Source organism: Oncorhynchus mykiss, chromosome 9, assembly GCF_057628025.1.
Source record: "Oncorhynchus mykiss isolate SJ-2025 chromosome 9, ASM5762802v1, whole genome shotgun sequence".
Classification (NCBI taxonomy): domain Eukaryota; kingdom Metazoa; phylum Chordata; class Actinopteri; order Salmoniformes; family Salmonidae; genus Oncorhynchus; species Oncorhynchus mykiss.
Window position 1 is genome coordinate 10,741,387 of NC_143030.1, and position 24,725 is coordinate 10,766,111.

The 24,725-nt window shown below is 43.0% G+C and overlaps 2 protein-coding genes, 9 non-coding genes and 2 pseudogenes across 40 annotated transcripts; all 13 read left to right on the plus strand.

Moving 5' to 3' along the window:
* The first annotated feature begins 200 nt into the window (after positions 1-200).
* LOC110531397 (uncharacterized) lies at positions 201-21,722 on the plus strand. Of its 29 annotated transcripts, none has more exons than XR_002474668.3 (16): positions 202-500; positions 1,127-1,155; positions 1,580-1,619; positions 2,508-2,600; positions 2,825-2,870; positions 3,104-3,148; positions 3,588-3,637; positions 3,992-4,039; positions 4,493-4,566; positions 4,742-4,823; positions 5,270-5,303; positions 5,640-5,687; positions 6,073-6,125; positions 6,618-6,665; positions 7,043-7,087; positions 7,795-7,944. XR_002474668.3 is itself a non-coding variant. In XM_090183444.1 (15 exons), the coding sequence occupies exons 11-15, from the start codon at positions 5,273-5,275 to the stop codon at positions 7,924-7,926; spliced, it is 309 nt and encodes a 102-aa protein (XP_090039570.1). In that variant the 5' UTR covers positions 202-500; positions 1,127-1,155; positions 1,580-1,619; positions 2,508-2,600; positions 2,825-2,870; positions 3,104-3,148; positions 3,588-3,637; positions 3,992-4,039; positions 4,493-4,566; positions 4,742-4,823; positions 5,270-5,272; the 3' UTR covers positions 7,927-7,944. The 29 variants fall into 29 exon arrangements, 9 of the variants coding, with proteins under 9 accessions (XP_090039573.1, XP_090039570.1, XP_090039568.1 ...); XR_002474671.3 differs by having other exon boundaries at positions 4,742-4,804; XR_002474669.3 differs by having other exon boundaries at positions 4,508-4,566.
* Positions 2,966-3,029, plus strand: LOC118966206 (small nucleolar RNA SNORD29). Its single transcript, XR_005053472.1, has one exon. It is a non-coding gene; the product is annotated as a small nucleolar RNA SNORD29 (small nucleolar RNA).
* LOC118966209 (small nucleolar RNA SNORD29) lies at positions 3,450-3,513 on the plus strand. The gene has a single exon (XR_005053475.1). It is a non-coding gene; the product is annotated as a small nucleolar RNA SNORD29 (small nucleolar RNA).
* LOC118966212 (small nucleolar RNA SNORD30) lies at positions 3,806-3,877 on the plus strand. Its single transcript, XR_005053478.1, has one exon. It is a non-coding gene; the product is annotated as a small nucleolar RNA SNORD30 (small nucleolar RNA).
* LOC118966234 (small nucleolar RNA SNORD22) lies at positions 4,206-4,332 on the plus strand. The gene has a single exon (XR_005053493.1). It is a non-coding gene; the product is annotated as a small nucleolar RNA SNORD22 (small nucleolar RNA).
* On the plus strand, positions 4,600-4,669 carry LOC118966229 (small nucleolar RNA SNORD31). Its single transcript, XR_005053489.1, has one exon. It is a non-coding gene; the product is annotated as a small nucleolar RNA SNORD31 (small nucleolar RNA).
* On the plus strand, positions 5,057-5,126 carry LOC118966216 (small nucleolar RNA SNORD31). Its single transcript, XR_005053482.1, has one exon. It is a non-coding gene; the product is annotated as a small nucleolar RNA SNORD31 (small nucleolar RNA).
* On the plus strand, positions 6,181-6,250 carry LOC118966220 (small nucleolar RNA SNORD31). Its single transcript, XR_005053486.1, has one exon. It is a non-coding gene; the product is annotated as a small nucleolar RNA SNORD31 (small nucleolar RNA).
* Positions 7,650-7,723, plus strand: LOC118966224 (small nucleolar RNA SNORD31; annotated as a pseudogene).
* LOC118936332 (piggyBac transposable element-derived protein 4) lies at positions 13,032-23,455 on the plus strand. Of its 2 annotated transcripts, none has more exons than XM_090183410.1 (9): positions 13,032-13,146; positions 16,173-16,220; positions 16,567-16,616; positions 16,891-17,668; positions 17,973-20,917; positions 21,664-21,722; positions 22,128-22,175; positions 22,557-22,601; positions 23,308-23,455. In XM_090183410.1, the coding sequence occupies exons 4-5, from the start codon at positions 17,487-17,489 to the stop codon at positions 19,762-19,764; spliced, it is 1,974 nt and encodes a 657-aa protein (XP_090039536.1). In that variant the 5' UTR covers positions 13,032-13,146; positions 16,173-16,220; positions 16,567-16,616; positions 16,891-17,486; the 3' UTR covers positions 19,765-20,917; positions 21,664-21,722; positions 22,128-22,175; positions 22,557-22,601; positions 23,308-23,455. The 2 variants fall into 2 exon arrangements, with proteins under 2 accessions (XP_090039536.1, XP_036843076.2); XM_036987181.2 differs by having other exon boundaries at positions 13,033-13,146; positions 17,973-19,794.
* On the plus strand, positions 20,664-20,735 carry LOC118966211 (small nucleolar RNA SNORD30). The gene has a single exon (XR_005053477.1). It is a non-coding gene; the product is annotated as a small nucleolar RNA SNORD30 (small nucleolar RNA).
* LOC118966228 (small nucleolar RNA SNORD31) lies at positions 21,758-21,827 on the plus strand. The gene has a single exon (XR_005053488.1). It is a non-coding gene; the product is annotated as a small nucleolar RNA SNORD31 (small nucleolar RNA).
* Positions 23,168-23,241, plus strand: LOC118966221 (small nucleolar RNA SNORD31; annotated as a pseudogene).
* Positions 23,456-24,725: the final 1,270 nt, after the last annotated feature.

Below are 24,725 nucleotides of genomic sequence, written 5' to 3' on the forward strand. Positions count from 1 at the left end.
GTATATATATGTGTGTGTGTGTGTGTATGTATATATATATATATATGTGTGTGTGTATATGTGTGTGTGTGTATAATAATATATGTGTATATATATATGTGTGTGTGTATATATGTGTATATATATGTGTGTTGTAGGCTATGACATAATTTTGCATCTGTACCAGGAAGTTAAAATAAACCTAAACATAAACCTGGCATAGGCTTGAAATATATCAGACCGAGTGCAGGCAGATGAGGTTTTTGGCGGCAAATTTGTAATGCTATTTCCTGTGATAGCTGTATTTAATTTTGGGTGCAAACTGATCAATATCAACCGTTTCACTTGTAGCATTGTTTTTGTATTGATATTCACAATAATAACAAAAATGTATTTGATTTTTTTTTTTTGCAAAACCCTCAAACGAGGAAGGAGTCCGCGCTCGTGACGCACGGACGTAAACAGCATAAAAGGCGAAGGAACCTTCCAGTCCTTCCATTTTCTTCTCCCATCCAACCGAGGTAAGATTAAATATCCCGTATCTCCCACGAACATCTTTTAGCTACGCATTTGATAGGAACACATTCACTACAATGCACTAATGTGTAGCGTTTATTTGCATTGTTCATATACTATAAATACTATATATTTGCATTTGCTGCCATTAGTTAACCGGGTACCTATATTTAACTGTTGGCGGAATGCGGCAAAAGCACCTATCAGTAACATTGAAAGTTGCCTTTCGTCTGTTTTGTCGCCACTTTCAATCTAAAGCCATCCTTTTGTTTCAACTCCTCCACTGATCTTCAGAATTTACTCGACAAATAATGGACTTTATTTATAGTATTAAACATGTTCTGATTTCATTTAATGTTCAGGCCGATATCTGTCCGTTAGCATTGCAACGTCTTTTGATGATGAGAATTTACACAGACCTGTTCTGAATACCTGATTGTACTTTAGTATTTCTGATGAGAGACTTGCAATTTATATGTAACCGATAACTTTTTTTTTCGAAATGCTGCGTTCCCAGAACACGTGTCCGCAACTAGCGAGGTCACATGGCAAACACCGTTATTTAATGGCTGGCTTAGCTACCGGGGTTGTAACTATCATAAGTTCACTTTTTATAATTTTCTCCTTTCAGGATGCCGACGACTCGAATGTGCTGCTCTGGTAAGAAACATATTACTTGAATACCTGCTTCCGTGGTGGTTTTAGTTAGCAAGTTGCTAACCACGTGCCATGTTAGCTAGTATGCTAGCTTTCCAGTTAGGAGTGACGTCAGTCATTATAAACCCAACATTAGAGGTCTCTGCTACGGTGATGATAAAATGAACTCTCTCTTACCGAATCAGCATTTGAAGAAGCAACTTCTTTACCAGATTCTGAGTAGCATTTGGCCCCTGATTCGACTCGTTGCTGCGCTAATGACACCCTATTCTCAATAGTGTACTACTTATTAACGTTGATCTGGTCAGAAGTAGTTCACTGTATTGGAAATACGGGTCCATTAGCGACGATATCCGTGTCGGGTTCTATATGCCTGCATGTTGCCTGTTCATAAATGGACCTCCCTAACTTCCCCTCTGATCAACAGGAATGCAGGACAGATGCCGGGAAGTCCAGAAGAATGACACGTGAGTACATTGACTTTACCTCTAGGATCATTAGATGTGTTCAGCTTGTCTGCCCTTCACCTTTAGGGGATTCGCCAGGGCCCTTTATCTAATTCCCAAGCAAATGGATACAATTTCACTTTAAAGGTAGATTATTAAGTGAATATATGCTAGCATTAGCAATTTAAGAATATGGTTATCAGCTAGCATGCTAGAACATACCTGTAGACTTCGACGTCGTAATGCTAGCTTTAGTTGGCATTGGCGATCAAAGCTACAGTTACCATATCTCATTACACCTTGGGGTGGACTTACATTTTTAATTTTTTTATTAATAATTTCAAATCAATACAGTACATGAGGGAACACAAGCATACATAGATTACAAACAATCGAGCTAGGGGGTACAATATCACATTACAATTACACAAGGACCTTAAGGGACATGCATATGCTTTCAATTCTAACAGCTTTTTTGTCAGAGCATTTAACTGTCTTAAAATACAGTTCAATTTATTTTTGTAGGGTACGAAAATGTGGTTCTGTTTGTAAATGTTGCCACAGTTTTCTTACATGCATACAATGCCAAAAAGGATGCACAACTGTTTCTGGGTGGTCATTACAAAAGGAGCCATTTGAGTTGATGTTTTCCTTAAACTTCTTCATATAGTGGTTGGCAGGATAATATTTATGAATAATTTTAAAGGAAATTTCCTTAATTTTGTCTACTTGGGGTAGACTTTCAGAATGTGGTGACTGGCTGTAAATGATGATCCTCAAAGACAAGCATATATCTGATTTTTGGTGATGCTAACTTTGATCTGATGGCCTCCTTGTTCTGTGTTCCAAAGCCTCTTGTAGTAATATACAGACTAGTGGGTCACTAACTTGGATGTGTTCTTTGCTCAGGTCTGCATTACTTGTGACATGACTTCCTGACTTCAAGGCATCTGAACAGACTCTCCACTTGGAGTTCCATTCTGGAATAGGAATGTGGTGCTGGTGAGGAACATTTGAGTTTATTAACTGGTGTTCAGGACACTTCTAATGGCACCACATTTCTATATGGTCACTACATCCGGGCTTTATATGATGATCCATTGACAAGCATATGTCTGAATCTTTTGTGAAGATTCTCTTTATTCTGATGGGCTCTATTCAAGAACCTTCTTTCCCCTCATAGAAGCCAAGCTATAACTAACAGTCCTTTGTCATTCCTTCTATAGAATACCTGATTCCAGACCACGACTGGTGCGATTTGTGAAAATCCAGGTTGGTGAAATGTTAAAACACTGACATCATGGATGAAGGCAATTTCACTTTTGGGCTGGCTAACTGTACAAGATGGCTACCGGGACGTGCTACAGTCCCAATGATGATGAACTTAGCTCACTTTGAACCGATGTGAAACGACATGAACTACTGAGTGACTGTAGCTAATGCACCAGTTGTATGTTTAAATGTTCTTTACAGCAAAACACTAACTTCCTTTCTCATTTTAACAGACGTGGGGATGAAGTTTCCTGAAGGGATTAACACGCCCTTCACTGGTGAGTTCATCCAACTATCGTCCAACTATCAAACTGGGGTTCCCCACTACGGGTAGGATTGGTCTTCCACCCGTATACATGTTGGTGGAATCCCAAATGGGACCTTATTCCTTGTGAACTGCTCCTGGGTGGCGCAGGGGTCTAGAGCACATCCGGCTGTGATTGGGACCACCATCGGGCAGGTCACAATACAGTACGGCCAGTCGGTCTCGTCAATAAGTAGTCCACTGTATAGGGACTGGGGTGCCATGTGGGTTGAGTGACATGACTCCGTGGAACCAGTCACTTGAAGATGCTACAGTCCCAATGATGACAATCTTAGCTCACTTTGAACCGATGTGAAACGACATGAACTGCTGAGTGACTGTATATAATGCTGCAGTTAGTCATCGATTCCTCAATCATCACACTAATAAAATGATTGCCTTTCATTCCTCAGGGTCTGGGTGCTGTGGTCAGTGGCATTGCACCGTGGACTCCAACATACTGGTAAGTTGTGGTTCTGAAACGGTCCCAAGTGGTGCTTTATAGTTTATTGTATTGATATTTACACAGCATTGTTAACTTTACTTGTATAGTTTAGCTGAACATGACACGTTTGAGCTCTCCCAACCTTCTGCTGAACATGACATGTTTGAGCTCTCCCAACCTTCTGCTGAACATGATGAATATTCTCTTTGGAATCTCGTTCGTCTGAACTCCTGTTGAGAAAAGGAATAGCTGACTTCAGCAGAGGGCTACGTAACCTGTCATTAAGGCTACATATGTCATGTCTAACCCCCTCCTTGTGCCCTCATATCTGGTCCCCACCCAGACTGTAACCTGAAGCTTTTGTCTTCCTAGGTTCTTCTGTATGTGGCTGAACAGGAAGCCGTGATGCCAACTAGACTGGTGAGTTTTGGTTAATGAGTACGTTTGGTAATTGTTATGGGTAATGAATCTAGTCCTTGTGTCTTACCAGAGCCTCTGCCTTAGCCACAAGCTATAACCAGTCTAGTGTTATAACTCACTGCAAACAAGAGTACAATTGATGTTTGGTAGTTGTGGTGACTCTGGCTCCTAGTGATGACACCCGCATGCGTCTTACGCCCTGCGTCGACGACAGAACCTGCAAAGGTGGACCCACTGGCGTTGCCAGGGCAACAAGGGGACAGCTGGTTGGGGTTACCAACTGTCTGATGGGACCAGAGACTCACACAAAATAGCATTTGGCTCTGCATTGTTGATCCAAAATGGCTACTGTCTCTCAGGGTGGTAGTGCTGGTCTTGGATTGTTTAGATAGCTGAGGGATAACAACCCAGACAAAAAAATAGTCTAATGTAGTGTTCAACATGTTTATTTAGACTCCTCTCCTTCAGGTCCTGATGGTGGTACCAGACAAGTCACTAGAAGGTGCCTGTTACTGAACTACCTCAAGGTGTGTATGATTGACTTGACTTCTGTACTCTAATGTAGAAGTGATGATTTACGGTTACCGCCCCAGTCTGATGTTAAGCTGACTGATTGGTTACTGAACTGATCTATAGAGGTGGGGCTACTTTGCTGTACTGCAGTTTATCACATTAATACAGATAGAACATCTCCTCTTCCAGGTTCTGACTGTTGTACCAGACTGGCCACTAGAAGGAAGCTCTTTGCTGTGACAGTGAATGAAGGTGTGGAATCCAAGTTATTGTGAGTAAAAGTGTAGCACAACCAGCTGGCAGATTATTTCACTTAACTGCAATCTATGCTACTTCCTGATGTTATGACAATGACTGCAGCAGTCTGTCCATTCCTGGCTGAACGCAAGGCACAACATGAGGAAGTAGAATCAGCCACTCGTGTGGTGGGAAAATGGATTAGGACGATTCAAGGACAAGACTGAATAATAGATGTGAAATTAATAATGGTGCCACCTGTTGGTTAGTAGAAGTGATGACTTCTTATTACCGCCCCAGTCTGATGTTACGCTGACTGATTGGTTACTGAACTGATCTACTCTGGCAGTGTGTTCTGGTCCTGGGAACCCAGAGGGGTGGGTCCCCAAGATTAGTTAATGCTGTGCTGTTGACTGATCTAATGTCAGACCACTAGTTCTTACAATATCACTTAATAATCCCGCAACTCTCCTCCCCCAGTTGATGTCCTTGTGGGTCTGCAGTCTTCAGGAAGGTGTGTATGATTGTTTTTACAGCATCTTCACTGACCCAGCAAGCTGACTGATTGGTTACTGAACTGATCTATACTCTAGAGCAGTGTTTCACAATCCTGGTTCTTGGGACCGAGATGGAAGGTATTAGTCTTGAATAATCAGACCCTAATGTTATTGGTGAAATTCTGGCGTTTCTGAAATACTCTGGGATACCACCTAAACCTAGTTCTTGGGGGGGGGGGAACACTTGACAGTTTTTTGTCCCCAGGATTAGAATACACTGCTATAGACTGATCTCATGTCTGACGACAAGGTCTTACAATGTCACTTCATGGTTTCCTACTTTCTCCCTCTAGGTTTCTGCCCCTCTGGTTGAGGTCCTGGTGTCTACAGGGTTTGGAAAGGTGTGTGACTTTAGACGGCATCTTAACGCTCCTTCCACATGAAGCATTCTGGAATGTTGTAAATGATGAATTTCCTTCCTCAGTAAGGTGGCAGTCCTGTCCTGTGTTCTGGGGCTGGATCAAGGTCTGGCCTCCCATCGGTCCTCTTGTGGGTTGGGCAGACACTGACAAGCCTGCTCTTGTCCTTTGGGGCAGGGGTAAGGTGGGCTGCCTGCCTGGAGGGAGGGTGTCTGGGTGGGGGCTTGACCCCAGACCTTGGACCGCTGGCTGGATGGCTACAATGACTGAACTTGCATTCTGATCTGGTTTCAGAATGCTCTGCATATAGTCTGCAGTACCTAATGTACTTCTGCATAATGTTTAATTAGGGATCTGTTCCTTCCAGGTCCTGACTGTTCCAGCCTGGCCACTGGAGAACTGTTGCTGCACGACCTCAAGGTGTGTAGGATCAACTTTCACTTGATCTGTTGCCATTAACTTCTGTCCTTTATGATGTAGAAGTGATGATTTCCTGTTACCGCCCCAGTCTGATGTTAAGCTGACTGATTGGTTACTGAACTGATCTATACTCTAGAGCAGTGTTTCACAATCCTGGTTCTTGGGACTGAGATGTAAGGCTTCGTTTAGATTTACAGCTCAATTCTGATCTTTCACTATTTCGTTTTGAATAATCAGACCCTAATGTTGACTGCAGCTATTTACTGAAGTTGCTATAAATATAAACTTCAGAGAAATAATCTTAATGTTATTGATTAACCCCAGTTGTTTCTGAAATACTCTGCGATACCACCTAAACCTAGCTCTTGGGGGGGAAACACTTGTTGCCAGTTTTGTGTCCCCAGGATTAGAATTCACTGCTATAGACTGATCTCATGTCTGACTACAAGGTCTTACAATGTCACTTCATGGTTTCCTACTTTCTCCCTCTAGGTTTCTGCCCCTCTGGTTGAGGTCCTGGTGTCTGCAGGGTTTGGAAAGGTGTGTGACTTTAGACGGCATTTTAACGCACCTTCCACAAATCATTCTGGAATGTTGTAAATGATGAATGTCCATCTTGTCAAGTGGCAATCCTGTCCTGTGCTCTGGGGCTGGATCAAGGTCTGGCCTCCCATCGGTCCTCTTGTGGGTTGGGCAGACACTGACAAGCCTGCTTTTGTGCTTTGGGGCAGGGGTAAGGTGAGCTGCCTGTCTGGAGGGAGGGTGTCTGGGTGGGGGCTTGACCCCAGACCCTGGAACGCAGCTGGATGGCTACAATGACTGAACTAGTGTTCTGATCTGGTTTCAGAATGTTCTGGATGTAGTCTAGTAATCTAAGATGGGGATTATTTGGTTTTAAAACTGTTCTGTTTGTTTAGATCTGGTTGGCTGCTGAGGTGTTGCTGTGCTGGTGGAGTGTGAAGGTGTGTAGTGTTATTATAATACACTGAGTATAGAGGACATTAACACCTTCCTAATATTGAGTTTACCCTCCTGTTGGCCCTCCTGTTGTCTACAAGGGGTCTGTTAGCGTTCCACAGGGATGTTGGCCCGTGACACAACTGTGGGACGGCATTGGAGTCTAGTTAGCTGGATGTCCTTTGGGTGGTGGACCAGTGTTGATACACATGAGAAACTGAGCTTGACAAACCCAGCAGTGTTTAGTTGACACAAACCGGTGTGCCTGGCACCTGCCATACCTCATTCCAAGGATCTTAAATCCTTTGTCTTGCCCATTCACCCCTGTACACAATCCTTGTCTTGTGGTTTAAAAACCCTTTTAACCTGTCTGTTCATCTACACTGATTTAACCGTCACTTCAATAAGGGCTCGCTTTCACCTGGTCTGGTTAATGTATTGACCACTCAGTGGATATGTGTTGTAATGGAAAAGGGGGCAGATCAATATTAGGAAGATGTTAATGTTCTGTTGAATGTTCCTCTTGGATCATCACACTGACCCATGCAATGTGTTCTACACTACATACTCTGACGTGATGAGTCATCATTACCGCCCCAGTCTGATGTAACGCTGACTGATTGGTTACTCTCTGATCAAGTCATCTCATACCTTGTGTATTAGTCCCTACAGTATCACCAGGTTTTAATTCTCACACTATTTTCCCCTCTAGCTCTCCTGTTTTACACCTGCAAGCCCTCGTACACTCCTGATTGGTCAGCAAGGAAGTGGGATGTCTCGGTGGAACTGGGGGGAAACCAGGCCAAGTCAATTCAACCCTGTGACTGTTCTGATGTGTAAATAAACCTACAAATTAATACTTGTCCTATTTTTCTTTCTTGGTGGTAGTTGTTGAATTTGGCCATTTTTAATGAACCATGTGGCGTTCTGATTTATATACTGAACAATGATGTCAATCATCGCATGTTATTCAAGGTTATAAACCTGCACATTTGATGGTGACCGACTTCTCACTGGCTATTGGATCTTGACTGATTTAAGGTCATTCTTTGTTTTTGAAAATATGTTGAGCAGTGTTTAATCATGAAGTAATTCTAACACAATAGGATAGACATATTGAATAAATTCGGCTATGACGCTACCGATGCCACTACAGATGGTGGATAAAGTGTTTACTCAGGCCTTTACCATTGGGTCGAAAAGAGGATTACGGTATGGAACTGCATGGCTATGACGGACATCTGTGCCGGCTTGTAGTTCCGGAACCTCATTATGGTGGAAGGGATAGGTTTTTGTGATCAGTAAGAAAACAAATTGACCAGGCGCTGCGTGGTCAATTTGTTTGCGTTGGCCGTGAAGCATTTACGGTGATTTGGTGTCGGGCCATAATTTTGTGGAGTAATGCAGAGCTGTTAAGGAAGTGCGTTAATACAGGCCCTACCGTCAACCAATAGTATTAATGCGAACTGTAACACAATTAAGCACAGTGGTAGAATTTGGGTTCTGACAACTACAAGGTAATTCAGTTGGTTCATGAGGCTAGTTTCCCGGACACAGATTGAGCCCAATCCGGGACTGCATTAACATAAGAATTCTGGTGATTAACGGGAGAGAAAAAAGCCGTACGTACAGTGGTATGAATGACGCAAATATTAATTTCTAAAGTTTGCTTTGCTCAGTTTAAGATATATTTCTGTCAGACGTTACTATTGAATAATGAAGTATAATTACAAGCATTTCATAAGTGGTTGTCAGAATTTTGGGGAGTTTGTTTGTTCACCCGCCTCTTGAGGATCGCCCCAAACAATCGGGAAGATGGTAGAAAAAGTGTTATAGACTTGTTAATTGTTTACTCCAAGTGTAACTGTTCACACTGCTATGCCTTATCTTGGTCAGGTCGCAGTTGTAAATGAGAACTTGTTCTCAACTAGCCCACCTGGTTAAATAAAGGTGAAATTAAAATCAGAGAAAATGACTTTACCCCAGTCCTCAGCAGTCAAATCCCTGTACCTTTTGCAGGATATCAGTCTGTACCTGATGTTTTTCCTGCAGGTAGTGGCTTCTTTGCTGCCCTTGTTGACACCAGGTCATCCTCCAAAAGTCTTTGCCTCACTGTGCGTGCAGATGCACTCACACCTACCTGCTGCCATTCCTGAGCAAGCTCTGTACTGGTGGTGCCCCGATCCCGCAGCTGAATCAACTTTAGGAGACAGTCCTGGCGCTTGCTGGACTTTATTGGTCGCACTGAAGCCTTCACAATTGAACCGCTCTCCTTAAAGTACTTGATCTGAAAAATGTTAGATTTAGGTGCAATCTTACGGGCAGCAATATCCTTGCCTGTGAAGCCATTTTTGTGCAAAGCAATGATGACTGCACGTTGCAGGTAACCATGGTTGACAGAGGAAGAACAATGATTCTAAGCACCACCCTCCTTTTGAAGCTTCCAGTCTGTTATTTGAACTCAATCAGCATGACAGAGTGATCTCAGGCCTTGTCCTTGTCAACACAGCTGTGTTAACGAGAGAATCACTGACATGATGTCAGCTGGTCCTTTTGTGGCAGGGCTGAAATGCATTGGAAATGTTTTTTTGGGATTCAAATTGGATTATTGGTATAAAATTCCTTTAATCACTCAGATGGATGGTATTTTCTGTGGCATTCAAAAGGTCTTCGTCTGACATTGGACATGGTGTCAAACAACCTTTCACCTGACTGATGCATGCTTTCCTTAAAGGAAAATTCCACCCAAAAAACGGTCTTTTGGTATTTGCCAAATGCATCATATGGGGATTCATGTATTTTGAAAGTTCCATATCTTGAGAACCTGATTTGTTGATAAGCAAAACATTTTGGGACGATGTCACAGTGGACTAATGAAGCAAATACCAGAAGATGGTTTTTGGACGGCGTTGTCCTTTAACTGGTTTCTAGAACTCCCTGGAAAACTGTATTTTATGATGTTATTCTGTAGTCCTGAAATTAAAACCTTTTCAAGACATGAAGTCGAACCATGGTGGAGTGACTGAATTTAATATACAGTTACACACCAACACTAACCATGGTGGAGTGACTGAATTTAATATACAGTTATACACCAACACTAACCATGGTGGAGTGACTGGATTTAATATACAGTTACACACCAACACTAACCATGGTGGAGTGACTGAATTTAATATACAGTTATGCACCAACACTAACCATGGTGGGGTGACTGAATTTAATATACAGTTATACACCAACACTAACCATGGTGGGGTGACTGAATTTAATATAGTTATACACCAACACTAACCATGGTGGGGTGACTGAATTGAATATACATTTATACACCAACACTAACCATGGTGGAGTGACTGAATTTAATATACAGTTATACACCAACACTAACCATGGTGGGGTGACTGAATTTAATATACAGTTATACACCAACACTAACCATGGTGGGGTGACTGAATTTAATATACAGTTATACACCAACACTAACCATGGTGGGGTGACTGAATTTAATATACAGTTATACACCAACACTAACCATGGTGGGGTGACTGAATTTAATATACAGTTACACACCAACACTAACCATGGTGGGGTGACTGAATTTAATTTAGTTACACACCAACACTAACCATGGTGGAGTGACTGAATTTAATATACAGTTACACACCAACACTAACCATGGTGGAGTGACTGAATTTAATATACAGTTTATACACCAACACTAACCATGGTGGGGTGACTGAATTTAATTTAGTTACACACCAACACTAACCATGGTGGAGTGACTGAATTTAATATACAGTTACACACCAACACTAACCATGGTGGAGTGACTGAATTTAATATACAGTTTATACACCAACACTAACCATGGTGGAGTGACTGAATTTAATATACAGTTTACACACCAACACTAACCATGGTGGAGTGACTGAATTTAATATACAGTTTATACACCAACACTAACCATGGTGGAGTGACTGAATTTAATATACAGTTACACACCAACACTAACCATGGTGGAGTGACTGAATTTAATATACAGTTATACACCAACACTAACCATGGTGGGGTGACTGAATTTAATATACAGTTATACACCAACACTAACCATGGTGGGGTGACTGAATTTAATATACAGTTATACACCAACACTAACCATGGTGGGGTGACTGAATTTAATATACAGTTATACACCAACACTAACCATGGTGGGGTGACTGAATTTAATATACAGTTTACACACCAACACTAACCATGGTGGGGGGAGTGAATTTTAATAACAGATGCATTGAAGTGAGGCACTGGTTGGCAGAAAACCAACCAACTGCTGTAAACATCACTCAGTATGATGCTATTGTCTAGTAGCAGCCTAACAGATCTGACAGGTGTACGACACAGCAGCATCACTGAGTGAGCCAACTCATTTTCATAAACAACCGCAAATTAATTGGTTTGAGTTCAATCAAAACGCTGATGTGCGTTTTGGTCGTTGAGTCAATTAGACCACGGACATTTCAAGCTTACCGGTATCTTTCTAAAAATGTGTTCCTGCTTTGTGATGTCATCCCCCTCCTTGTTGTTTGACATGACAAGCAGTACAGGGGCATGATGTCACAAACACACTGGTACCCAGACTGGAAACCAATTAACCCTAGTCCTGGTACCCAGACTGGAAACCAATTAACCCTAGTCCTGGACTGGAAACCAATTAACCCTAGTCCTGGACTGGAAACCAATTAACTCTATTCCTGGACTGGAAACCAATTAACTCTATTCCTGGACTGGAAACCAATTAACTCTATTCCTGGACTGGAAACCAATTAACCCTAGTCCTGGACTGGAAACCAATTAACCCCTAGTCCTGGACTGGAAACCAATTAACCCCTAGTCCTGGACTGGAAACCAATTAACCCCTAGTCCTGGACTGGAAACCAATTAACCCTAGTCCTGGTACCCAGACTGGAAACCAATTAACCCTAGTCCTGGACTGGAAACCAATTAACCCTAGTCCTGGACTGGAAACCAATTAACCCTAGTCCTGGACTGGAAAGCAATTAACCCTAGTCCTGGTACCCAGACTGGAAATCAATTAACCCTAGTCCTGGTACCCAGACTGGAAACCAATTAACCCTGGTCCTGGTACCCAGACTGGTACCCAATTAACCCTGGTCCTGGTACCCAGACTGGAAACCAATTAACCTTAGTCCTGGTACCCAGACTGGAAACCAATTAACCCTAGTCCTGGTACCCAATTAACCCTAGTCCTGGTACCCAGACTGGAAACCAATTAACCCTGGTCCTGGTACCCAGACTGGAAACCAATTAACCCTGGTCCTGGTACCCAGACTGGAAACCAATTAACCCTGGTCCTGGTACCCAGACTGGAAACCAATTAACCCTAGTCCTGGACTTGAAACCAATTAACCCCTAGTCATGGACTGGAAACCAATTAACCCCTAGTCCTGGACTGGAAACCAATTAACCCCTAGTCCTGGACTGGAAACCAATTAACCCTAGTCCTGGACTGAAAAGCATATGTGTCTGGGACACTTCCCCTAAAACTAGCATTATAGAACTGATTATGTTGTCAGCTAACAACATCCCACAGAGCGGAGGTTGAGAAACACTGAAGCTTCTTCAGATGTGTTTTATTAATGCAACACCCAGGATGTTAATCTGCAGTGGAAATGTCCTTCCCTCACAGGAGGCTTCTGAGGCTGTGTTGGACCTGATTAGAATGAGGTTTTTACAGAAAAGCAGGTTGATTTTATTTAGTTAATTTCTTTGTTGTTAGTTTGTATGATATTTTATTTTTACCCAAATGTTTTACTTTTTTGGGATCCGTATTATCCACCCGCACAGTAGATGGCGGAATGCACATTTAATTGTTGCGAACGCCAGTATACCATAGAAGAAGACAGAGGAGCAGCGTCATCAACAGCTGATCATTCATGGGTTTTCATTCAGGTGAGAGAGAGTTGTTGGAGTTTCTCCTCCGTGTGTTTAAACTTTCATGTACTCTTTTCAAGATGCCGATGACTCGGTAGAGAATATGCATCAGGTAAGCTGCATATTACTGAAATGTCTGCCATGCATGGTACAATGACTCACATTTGCGGCAGTAAAACGATGCAAGCGAGCGTTAGTTTGCCAACTGGCCAGTTTGGTGTTTTTTTGTTATCACCTGGTTTACCACGTGTCATGTTGGTGTTAGCTAGTAGGCTAGCTCCCCAATTATTAGTGACTGCACCATCACTATTAGTGAATGCACCATCACTCTCTTAACGAATCAGCCTTTGAAGAAGGAACGTACCAGATTCTGAGTAGCATTTGGCCCCTGATTCGACTGTCGTTGCGCTAATGACACCCTATTCTCAATAATGTACTACTTATTAACGTTTATCTGGTCAGAAGTAGTAATGTCAAACGGTATTGGAAATCAGGTTCCATTTACGACGCTACCGATATCGGGTTGTATATGCCTGCACGTTGTCTGTGCCCAATGTTTGTACCATGTTTTGTACTGCTGCCATGTGGTGTTGCTACCATGCTCTTGTTTTAGGTCTCTCTTTATGTAGTGGTGTGGCCAGTGTTGCCAACTAATTTTCAGGGTAAGTTGCTAGAGGCATGTTCATGTGACGCAGAATACACAACCTTAATGAAATTGATTTGACATTTGTTCAGGTACAGACTCCCACTCTTTCCTGTACTTCTGGCTGTACCATTTTGATTGAGACATGTTGATTGATGTTAGTTCTGTTCAAGATCAAACATTCGTGACCAACTATATTCATTGGGTTTGTCTCGTCGAACCCGTACTACTGATGCTGCAGTCAGCCAACAATGCTGCTTATGCACGAGCTGAACGCCTGCTGGTGACGTCACTCACAATGCATTTCAGCAGCCAGGCGCGTGTGTTGTGACTGAGAGAATCGTTTTTGTGACATTTAGAGATAAAATGTGTGCATTTTAGCTTTGAGTCACTTTTCAAAAGTTGCTAAAAGTTTCAAATACATTTTAAAAAGTAGCTAAATGTGTTGCTAGGTGATGATTGGGGGAAAAAAAGTTGCTAAATCTAGCAACAAAATTGCTTGGTTGTTATCACTGGGTGTGTGTGGTGTCAATGAGCTGTAATATCAATACCATTTGTAAAGCGCAATTTCTCCCCTTTCCAACAAAATGATGAGCCCTTCACGATGCCCATCTCTGCTTGATTCAAGAAGGCAATGAGCTCCGTCGGGTCTTTTTAAAAATAGCAGGTGGGGAAGCTAAACCGGCTGCGCCATCGTGCATACATGTATTTTGTCCCTCCACACCAAACGTGATCACTACACGCAGATTAAAATATCAAAACAAACTGAACCAATTACATTAATTTGGGGACAGGTCGAAAAGCATGAAACATGTAGGACAATTTAGCTAGCTAGCTTGCACTTGCTAGCTAATTTGTTATTTTTTAACTAGCTTGCTGTTGCTAACCCATTTGTCCTGGGATATAAACATTGAGTTGTTGTTGTACCTGAAATGCACAAGGTCCTCTACTCCGACAATTAATCCACACAAAACGGTCAACTGAATCGTTTCAAGTCACCTCTCCTCCTTCCAGGGTTTTTCATATTTGAACTTATATGGTGATTGGCATCTAAACTTCCATAATATTACCACGACAACCAGCAACACAGCTCGTCATTCAATCACCCACGTGGGTTTAACCAATGCTTCTATAAACCAATGAGGAGATTGGAGAGGCGGGACTTGCAGCGTGTCTGGGTCAGAAATAGGAATGACATCTATTTGAGCCCTTGGCAACGCAGAAGCTCATTGACGTGCGTGAGCAGTGTGGGTACAATAATTGAATAACAGACTCCAAAATGTATTTTGCAACACGCGACACGAGCGGTGAAGTCAGGGTATGATGGTGAGGAGAGATGTCATGTGGGGGATGTCATTACGGCGGTGCTAAAGTGATCTTCAGAAGTAAACGGCGTCTTTTGAGAGTCATGCTAGCTTGCAGTGATGATGCAAAAAATGACTAGGTATCCCCCCCCCCTTATCCTGTCCCTTGTTTTTAAATGGTGAGGGTTGAGAGAGGCTGTAAGACAGAATGAGTTGCTTTTTGCGTGCTGTACGTTACGCCATGACACGTCACGATGTAACATACATCGTCTGAGGGGGGTCAATTCCCCCCCCCCCATATTTTCTCCAATACTATAGAGCCAGTACCATGTCAATCAACTCTTGAATAGAAACTTAGTTCACAACCCAGATTGTGATGTCAACACAGTCACATTCGTTTTCTTTGCAGCCTCGTTTGAATGTCGCGGTTGCGCACGTTTGTACGTAATGAGGTTAGCGTTCGTTACACGGTATTGGAAATAAGGTTCCGTTAGCGACGGTACCAATATCGGGTTCTATATGCCCGCACGTTGCCTGTTCATAAATGGACCTCTGTAATTTTCCTCCTGGCTGTGTCCTGCTTCTCAGCCCTTCACCTTAAAGGGATACTTCAGGATTTTGGCAGAGGCCTTAATCTACTTCCCAAATCAGTGGATACAATTTATGTGTCCATTTATGAGAGAAGTTAAAGGTAGTTTCATAAGCGAATATTAACGAGCATTAGCGCAGCTATGAAGTATGTGGTTGTCAGCTGGCATGCTAGAACATGCCTATAGACTTCCAGTCATTATGCTAGCTTTAGTTAGCATTGGCTTGCAAAACTACATTTAACTTACCTCATACTGGACTCTGACATAAGGTCCTCTGCCCAAAATCACTAAGTATGTCTTTGTGTGCACTTGGCAAATGGTCATGGATTTACAACTAAATTGGGAAGTGCCTTTTGAGGTGGACGTTCAGCATGTGGTAACTGACTCATAAGTGACTGTGTGTAAATGATCTTCCTCAAAGACAAGAATATGTTGGATAAATATAAATATTTTTTTGTGACGGTGATCTTTGATCTGGTGGGCTCTATTTAAGAACCTTCTATCCTCTCATAGAAGCCAAACTAACTGAAAACTGTAAACAGCTGAACCTGCCAAGTTAAAAAGCTTGTATAGAAACGTTATTTTATGATTCTCTCTATAGAATACCTGATTCCAGACCACGAGACTGGTGCGCTTTGTGAAAATCCAGGTTGGTGAAATGTTAAGACACTGACATCATTTGACATAGGGCACTATAAAGGGAAGTGGGGTACTATCTTAGACCAGGACCCATGTACTATAAAGGGAATAGGGGGTGACTTTGGATGTAGACACTTTCACCTTTTGGCTGGCCAACTGTACAAGATGGCTTCTTGGAATGACTGTTTAGTTTCTATGGCTACCGTGACATGCTACAGTCCCAATGATGACAATCTTAGCTCCCTTTGAACCGATGTGAAACGACATTAACTACTGAGTGACTGTATATAGTGCTGCAGTTAGTCATCGATTCCTCAATCATCACACTAATAAAATGTTTGCCTTTCGTTCTTCAGGGTTTGGGTGCTGTGGTCAGTGGAATTGCAGTGTGGACTCCAACATACTTGTAAGTTGTGGTTCTGAAACTGTCCCACGTGGTACTTTATAGTGCACTATTTTGACCAGAGCTTTAAGGGCCCTAGTCAGTTGTAGTGCACTAGAAAGGGAAGTTTTTCCCAGAATAACAATCGTTCTCTGCAACATGATAAACCTTTTTAGAATCTCATTTGTCTGAATTCCTGTTGATGTTAAATGACCTGACACCCTGCTGAGTAAAGAACCCTCACTTGACTTTCTTGTTGCAGGCTAGTTACGTGTCCTCTTTATTTTATTTTTCACAGTTGACTGTCCTGAAACAAGATGGCTGTTCTGGGCTGCTTTTAAACCTCTACAGGATCCGTGTCCTGAAACCTGGACAGCTGCTGCTCAGTATGTGACTAGAAAGGCTTTCGAAACAACAGCCAACTTTTCCGGGACATCGACATGTCTTATATCGTCAGAAAGCTTAAATGTTTGTTCATCTAACTGCAGTGTCTAATTTTACAGTAGCTATTACAGCGGGACAAAATACCATGCTATTGTTTGGGGATAGCGCACAACAACAAAACACTTATCAATGCAACTTGTTTTGATACATTCCCCATATTGGCTACACAACATGTCAATTAGCCTAATGAAGGTAAGCCGTCGTTAGGCACCAATGAGACCAGCGGTGTTCACTTGATTGACAGAGTCTTGGTCCATGGACCACCTATCATTTTGAAAGCGGTCTAGCTAGATAGCCAATGAACTGGGCTTTCCAGCGGAATGTGAACGCCTTTTGTACTGCAACAGTGTTCATTCTCTGGTGAAAGCAAACAGGACTCACGGTAGTTAATGATACTCAGTGGTTCGTTCTCTTCTACAAACTTTCCTCAAAACTAAACTAAAAAAGAACATGGCTACTACTAGTGGGAAAGCTACATCGAAGTCTAAGTTTACAAATTTGGATGAAAACATTGTGGAAGTTGACTGGGAGAGTGACACAGAACTAATGGATGAGGACTCCACGAGTGAGTCCAGTTGTGATTCCAGTGAGGAAGAAATGTTTTTGGAAGGAGAGGATCCCCTTTTGGATCGGTGAGTAAAATAGGTTTTCCCGTCTCATGCTAATGCAGCTGTTTAAATGGTTGCATATTCATTTGAGATATTTCTATATAGATCTGAGGCATACAATGTATTAGCATAGCCTACGTGTATTTTCTGCTGGCTATGACATGCTATTGTTTTTCAATGTCTTATTGCCTATTGGTCCACATGTTTCATTAGTGATTGTGTTGTGCATTTGATGTGTTGATTCAGTGCTCACTCCCTGATAAAATAAAGGTTAAATAAAATAAGTCAGAGTTCTAAACATGTTTATTTATTTTTTCATCCTCAATAGAGGTAGAGACTCCGATGACCTCTGGGAGCCATCTCCAAAGATACCACATTCAAGTCCATCCCACACTTGTTCAAACGTAGGAACGGGTTCCTCCAGTCTGACCCCTGCTGCTGTCTCTGGCTCCACACCCACCCCCACCCGGCCATCTAGAGGTGTTATGAGTCCAGACCAGAAGCGGAGGAGGGCTGGTGTACCAGCGGCAACTACAACCGAGGGAGAGGACCGTTGGCGCACTGTGCTAGAGGATGATGTGGAGCCACGTCGACCAATATTTCGACCTAAAAGGCAGCCGGGACCTCAGCTGGACATGACTGGAAAGTACAGCCCCCTTCATCTTTTCCAGATGTTTTTCTCCTTGTCAGTTCTTGATTCGCTTGTGTCTAACACCAACAAGTATGGGGCTAAGAAGCAAGCAGGAAAGAAAGAGGCCTGGAAGCCCATTTCCATCCAAGACCTGTACTGTTACATCTCACTGGTCATTTATATGGGGCTAGTTAAGTTGAAAACACTGAAGGACTACTGGAGAAGCTCAAGACTCTACCAACTGCCTTTCCCCACCACTATCATGTCTTGTAAGAGGTTTCTGACTGTCTCGCGAGCGCTTCATATCAGTGACCCACAAGCTGACGACAACAATGACAGGAAGAAGGGCACAGCAGGCTTTGATAGGCTCTTCAAAATCAACCCTCTCTACTCCAGCATTGTTGAGGCCTGCAAGACCCATTTTCAGCCTTCCCAGAACCTGTCCATAGATGAGAGGATGGTAGCCTCAAAGGCCAGAATTGGCATCAAACAATATATGCCTAACAAGCCAACAAGATGGGGTTACAAACTGTTTGTTTTGGCAGATTCTGCGTGTGCCTACACTTGGAATTTCTTTGTTTATGAGGGGAAGTCTATCTCAGCCACCGGTATGGGACTTGGTTATGATTCCGTTATGAAATTATTGGATTTTCCACTGCTGGGGAAGGGCTATAAACTATTCGTGGATAACTTTTACACAAGCCCGACTCTGTTTATAGACCTGAGGAAGCTGAATGTATGGTCTTGTGGCACCATTCGTCCCAACGGAGTGGGTTTTCCCAAAACAAAAGTAAACGACATGCCTAAGAGGGCAGAAAGGGGGACCATACGATGGATTCGGAAAGATGACCTGCTCTTTGTAAAGTGGATGGATGCCAGAGAGGTGATCATGTGCTCCAGTATCCACAAATCGTACAGCGGCGATCACATCCGCAGGCGTGCGAAGGACGCTAATGGGACATGGACCAAGAAAGATGTCCCCGTTCCAGCTGCTGTTAAGGATTACAACAAGAGCATGGGAGGTGTGGACCTGTCAGACGCGCTGATAGGCTACTATAATGTTCTCCACAAGACAATGAAGTGGTACAAGACATTGTTCTATCACTTCATCGACATTGCTGTGGTGAATGCATTCATCCTCCACAAGGAAATGGCTAAGAGCTGTGGAAAGACCCCCATGACACAGCTAGCCTTCAGAGAGCTGCTCATCCAGGAGCTTGCTGACTATGGCACAAAGACCACTGCAGCACCTTCTGTCCCCTCTACCTCTGTCCCCTCTTCTCCTGCCTCCAGTAATGTTCACCTGCCAAAATACATCAGTGCAGACCTGAATGTGCCTCAGGGCCAAAAGGGCACAGTAGGGAGGCGTCGTTGTACTGTGTGCCACAGGAAATCTCCCATCACCTGCACTACTTGTGCTGTAACCCTCTGCTTTACAACAGAGAGAAACTGCTATGGGCTTTGGCATCAGCAGCTCAATCTGGTGTAGAGAACTGTGGGTGTTCTAAATACTCTAATTGTAAGTAGTTATTTTTTTTCACCCTTTGTTTGTGGTGTGAACACTTCTGACATTAGATCAGTGTTGGCTGCTAACTTGGCCGTTTTATCTTAAATCGTTCACTTCTGTGTTTTGGGAGGCATTGGATCGGCGTTCTCGTTGCGTCTCCTGTTTAGTAACTTTTATGTAGGGATGCTAATGATCCATTACGTTTGACATTCCTGGGAGTGTGTAAACGTTATTGTTAAAGCATTTTTAGTATGTCCTCTATACGTATGTACTTTAAAATGGACCAATTTGGACAAACTCGTGAGGGACACCTGGGGAAACTGCATAACAAATATTATGTAGCTCTCTCATTCTTGAATGTAAACTTTGCACACACATTGTTACCCTTTTGCGGACAACAAATGTTTTTCTATATTTTTTTTATTTGATTTGATCTTTTACTATGGTGTTATATTCTCCTGCATTATTCTCACCCCTCCACAAACTTCAAAGTGTTTTTCATTTCAAATTGTGTCACGACTCCCGCATGTCCTGAGCTACAGGCAGTTAGATTTTGGGTGTCATTTTAGGTGGAAATTGAGATGGATCCTTACCTAATGCAGGTATGGATCCCTCCAGTCTAAATGGATGTTCTAACACCAGTCTTTCATTTGTCCTTAAAGGGGTAGTTCATTGTGAAGTTTTTGAAATATGTTTTTATTGGTATGTACAGAATGTTTCTATACAAGCTTTCTTACTTGGCAGGTTCAGCTGTTTACAGTTTTCAGTTTGATATTGACACAGCATTGTTAACTTTTACTTGTTTAGCTGAACATGACACGTTTGAGCTCTCCCCACCTTCTGCTGAACATGACATGTTTGAGCTCTCCCAACCTTCTGCTGAACATGATGAATATTCTCTTTGGAATCTCGTTCGTCTGAACTCCTGTTGAGAAAAGGAATAGCTGACTTCAGCAGAGGGCTACGTAACCTGTCATAAAGGCTACATATGTCATGTCTAACCCCCCCCCCCCCCCCCCCCCTCCTCCTTGTGCCCTCCTCGTATCTGGTCCCCACCAAGACCTTATCTTGAAGCTTTTGTCTTGGGTTTCCTCTGTACGTGGCTGAACAGGAAGCCGTGATGCCAACTAGACTGGTGAGTTTTGGTTAATGAGTACGTTCGGTAATTGTCATGGGAAATTAATCTCTAGTCATTGTTTCTTAACCAGAGCCTCTGCCTTAGTCACAAGCTATAACCAGTCTAGTGCTATAACTCACTGCAAACGAGAGGGAACAGTTGATGTTTGGTAGTCGTGGTGACTCTGGCTCTTATTGATGACACTTATTCTGTCGCACCGTCGGCGACAGAACCTGCAAAGGTGGACCCGCTGGCGTTGCCAGGGCAACAACGGGACAGCTGGTTGGGGTTACCAACTGTCTGATGGGGACCGGAGACTCACACAAAATTGCTGTTGGCTTTGCATTGTTGATCCAAAATGGCTGTTGGCTTTGCATTGTTGATCCAAAATGGCTGCCATTTGGTTTAATATGAAGAAGTATGAAACGCCAGTAGCAGCACAAATCACTGGGGTGGATGGGCCACTCAGGATGTCGTCAGTTAATTTATATTGTCTTGCGTTACCATCAATCGTTTAAGCAGGATTGAAGTTAGAATACGGTCTTCCAAATAAACTACATTCTTGTCTTGATGTACGGGGCCCTTGTCAACACTTTCCCCGTATTTAGTCTCTCGGGTGATTTGTGCTGGTCTAGGATCAGTGGTCTTTTAGTTAGTCGTGTTCCCTCCCCAGCTGATTGGTTACCCCTCTGATCTATCAGACAATAAAGCCATCTTTGAATGTAGTGCTGTTCAGCATGTTTATTTAGACTCCTCTCCTTCAGGTCCTGATGGTGGTACCAGACAAGTCACTAGAAGATGCCTGTTACTGAACTACCTCAAGGTGTGTGTGATCGACTTGACTTCTGTCCTCTATAATGTAGAAGTGATGATTTACGGTTACCGCCCCAGTCTGATGTTAAGCTGACTGATTGGTTACTGAACTGATCTATGCAGTGTTTCACAATCCTGGTTCTTGGGACCGAGATGTAAGGCTTCGTTTAGATTTACAGCTCAATTCTGATCTTTCACTAATTAGTCTTGAATAATCAGTCCCTAATGTTGTTGGTGAAACTCTGTTGTTTCTGAAATACTCTGGGATATACCACCTAAGCCTAGTTCTTGGGGGGGAAACACTTGTTGACAGTTTTGGGTCCCCAGGATTAGAATTCACTGCTATAGACTGATCTCATGTCTGACTACAAGGTCTTACAATGTCACTTCATGCGTTCCTACTTTCTCCCTCTAGGTTTCTGCCCCTCTGGTTGAGGTCCTGGTGTCTGCAGGGTTTGGAAAGGTGTGTGACTTTAGACGGCATCTTAACGCTCCTTCCACATGAAGCATTCTGGAATGTTGTAAATGATGAATTTCCTTCCTCCAGTCTGGTGGCAGTCCTGTCCTGTGTTCTGGGGCTGGATCAAGGTCTGGCCTCCCATCGGTCCTCCTGTGGGTTGGGCAGACACTGACAAGCCTGCTCTTGTCGAGGGGGCAGGGGTAAGGTGGGCTGCCTGCCTGGAGGGAGGGTGTCTGGGTGGGGGCTTGACCCCAGACCCTGGACCGCAGCTGGATGGCTACAATGACTGAACTAGTGTTCTGATCTGGTTTCAGAATGTTCTGGATGTAGTCTAGTAATCTATGATGGGGATTGTTTGTTTTTAAAACTGTTCTGTTTGTTTAGATCTGGTTGGCTGCTGAAGTGTTGCTGTGCTGGTGGAGTCGGAAGGTGTGTAGTGTTATTATAATACACTGAGTATAGAGGACATTAACACCTTCCTAATATTGAGTTTACCCTCCGAACAGCCTCAGTTGTCTACAAGGTGTCTAAGCGTTCCACAGGGATGTTGGTCCGTGACACAACTGTGGGTCGGCATTGGAGTCTAGTTAGCTGGATGTCCTTTTGGGTGGTGGACCAGTGTTGATACACATGAGAAACTGAGCTTGACAAACCCAGCAGTGTTTCAGTTGACACAAACCGGTGTGCCTGGCACCTGCCATACCTCATTCCAAGGATCTTAAATCCTTTGTCTTGCCCATTCACCCTCTGAGTGGTACACAATCCTTGTCTTGTGGTTTAAAAACCCTTTGAACCTGTCTGTTCATCTACACTGATTTAACCATCACTTCAATAAGGGCTCGCTTTCACCTGGTCAGGTTAATGTATTGACCACTCAGTGGATATGTGTTGTAATGGAAAAGGGGGCAGATCAATATTAGGAAGATGTTAATGTACTGTTGAATGTTCCTCTTGGATCATCACACTGACCCATGCAATGTGTTCTACACTACATACTCTGATGTGATGAGTCATCATTACCGCCCCAGTCTGATGTAACGCTGACTGATTGGTTAATCTCTGATCAAGTCATCTCACACCTTGTAGTCCCTACAGTATCACCAGGGTTTAATTCTCACACTATTTTCCTCTCTAGCTCTCCTGTTTTACACCGGCAAGCCCTCGTACACTCCTGATTGGTCAGCAAGGAAGTGAGATGTCTCGTTGGAACTGGGGGGAAACCAGGCCAAGTCAATTCAACCCCACGACTGTGTTTTGATGTATCAATAAATCTACATATTAATGCTTGTCTTATTTTCCTTTCTTGGTGGTAGTAAATCAGACATGGTAAATCTGGCCATTTGTAATGAACCATTAAGTTTTCTGATTTCAATACTGAACAATGTGACATTTCCTGTCAACTCACATCTTTACGTCGTTATTCTAGGTGGTTTGAAACATACACACGTAACTGACATGGCTAACTGGCTATAGAAAGTTGCCTGACTTCAATTATTTTACGGCTTTGATTTGTTTTTGAAAGGCTGTTATAGTGTGTAGCATGTACAGTCATGTAGTAGGCGTTTACCACTATGGGGTAGTAGGTGTTTACCACTATGGGGTAGTAGGTGTTTACCACTATGGGGAAGTAGGTGTTTACCACTATGGGGAAGTAGGCGTTTACCACTATGGGGTAGTAGGCGTTTACCACTATGGGGTAGTAGGCGTTTACCACTATGGGGTAGTAGGCGTTTACCACTATGGGGTAGTAGGCGTTTACCACTATGGGGTAGTAGGTGTTTACCACTATGGGGTAGTAGGCGATTACCACTATGGGTTAGTAGGCGTTTACCACTGGGGTAGTAGGTGTTTACCACTGGGGTAGTTTGTAGTAGGTGTTTACTGTTAACCTTGCATACTGTGGTGCTGATTTAAAAAAAAAAAAAAAAAAGTAGTTTATTTTTAGTGTAAATGGGCTTTTAGGAGATATTTTAGCAATAAGTCCTGGGGGGTGTGGTATATGGCCAATATATCACGGCTAAGGGCTGTTTATGTAAAATGTTCAGTGTAAATTATTAAAAGTAGTCATTGTGCATTGCGTTGTATGGCTTTTTAAACTTTGAAATCAATCATTTTTGATTGGAAAATCTGAGTCTCTTAAGTAATTGAGTAATTAAGTAATTGTGGGCTGCCTATCCTTCAACCCTACAATGATTTTGAGGGGACTTTATCATGAATAATTGGGATGGAGGGACACTGCAATACCAAATAGGAGAATTGGGATGGAGGGTCACTACAATACCATACAGGAGAATTGGGATGGAGGGAGACTGCAATACCATACAGGAGAATTGGGATGGAGGGAGACTGCAATACCAAATAGGAGAATTGGGATGGAGGGTCACTACAATACCATACGGAGAATTGGGATGGAGGGAGACTGCAATACCAAATAGGAGAATTGGGATGGAGGGTCACTACAATACCATACAGGAGAATTGGGATGGAGGGAGACTGCAATACCATACTTCATCTGCTGGAGAGGCGCTGTGAACATGGATACATGGCTTCTAC

Coding starts and splice junctions, on each gene's coding strand:
- LOC110531397 (XM_090183442.1), top strand. Junction 5,304..6,072: donor GGTCTGCAGTCTTCAGGAAG/GTGTGTATGATT, acceptor TGTTCCTTCCAG/GTCCTGACTGTTCCAGCCTG. Junction 6,666..7,042: donor TGTCTGCAGGGTTTGGAAAG/GTGTGTGACTTT, acceptor CTGTTTGTTTAG/ATCTGGTTGGCTGCTGAGGT.
- LOC118936332 (XM_090183410.1), top strand. CDS start 17,487: ATGGCTACTACTAGTGGGAAAGCTACATCGAAGTCTAAGTTTACAAAT. Junction 17,669..17,972: donor GAGGATCCCCTTTTGGATCG/GTGAGTAAAATA, acceptor CATCCTCAATAG/AGGTAGAGACTCCGATGACC.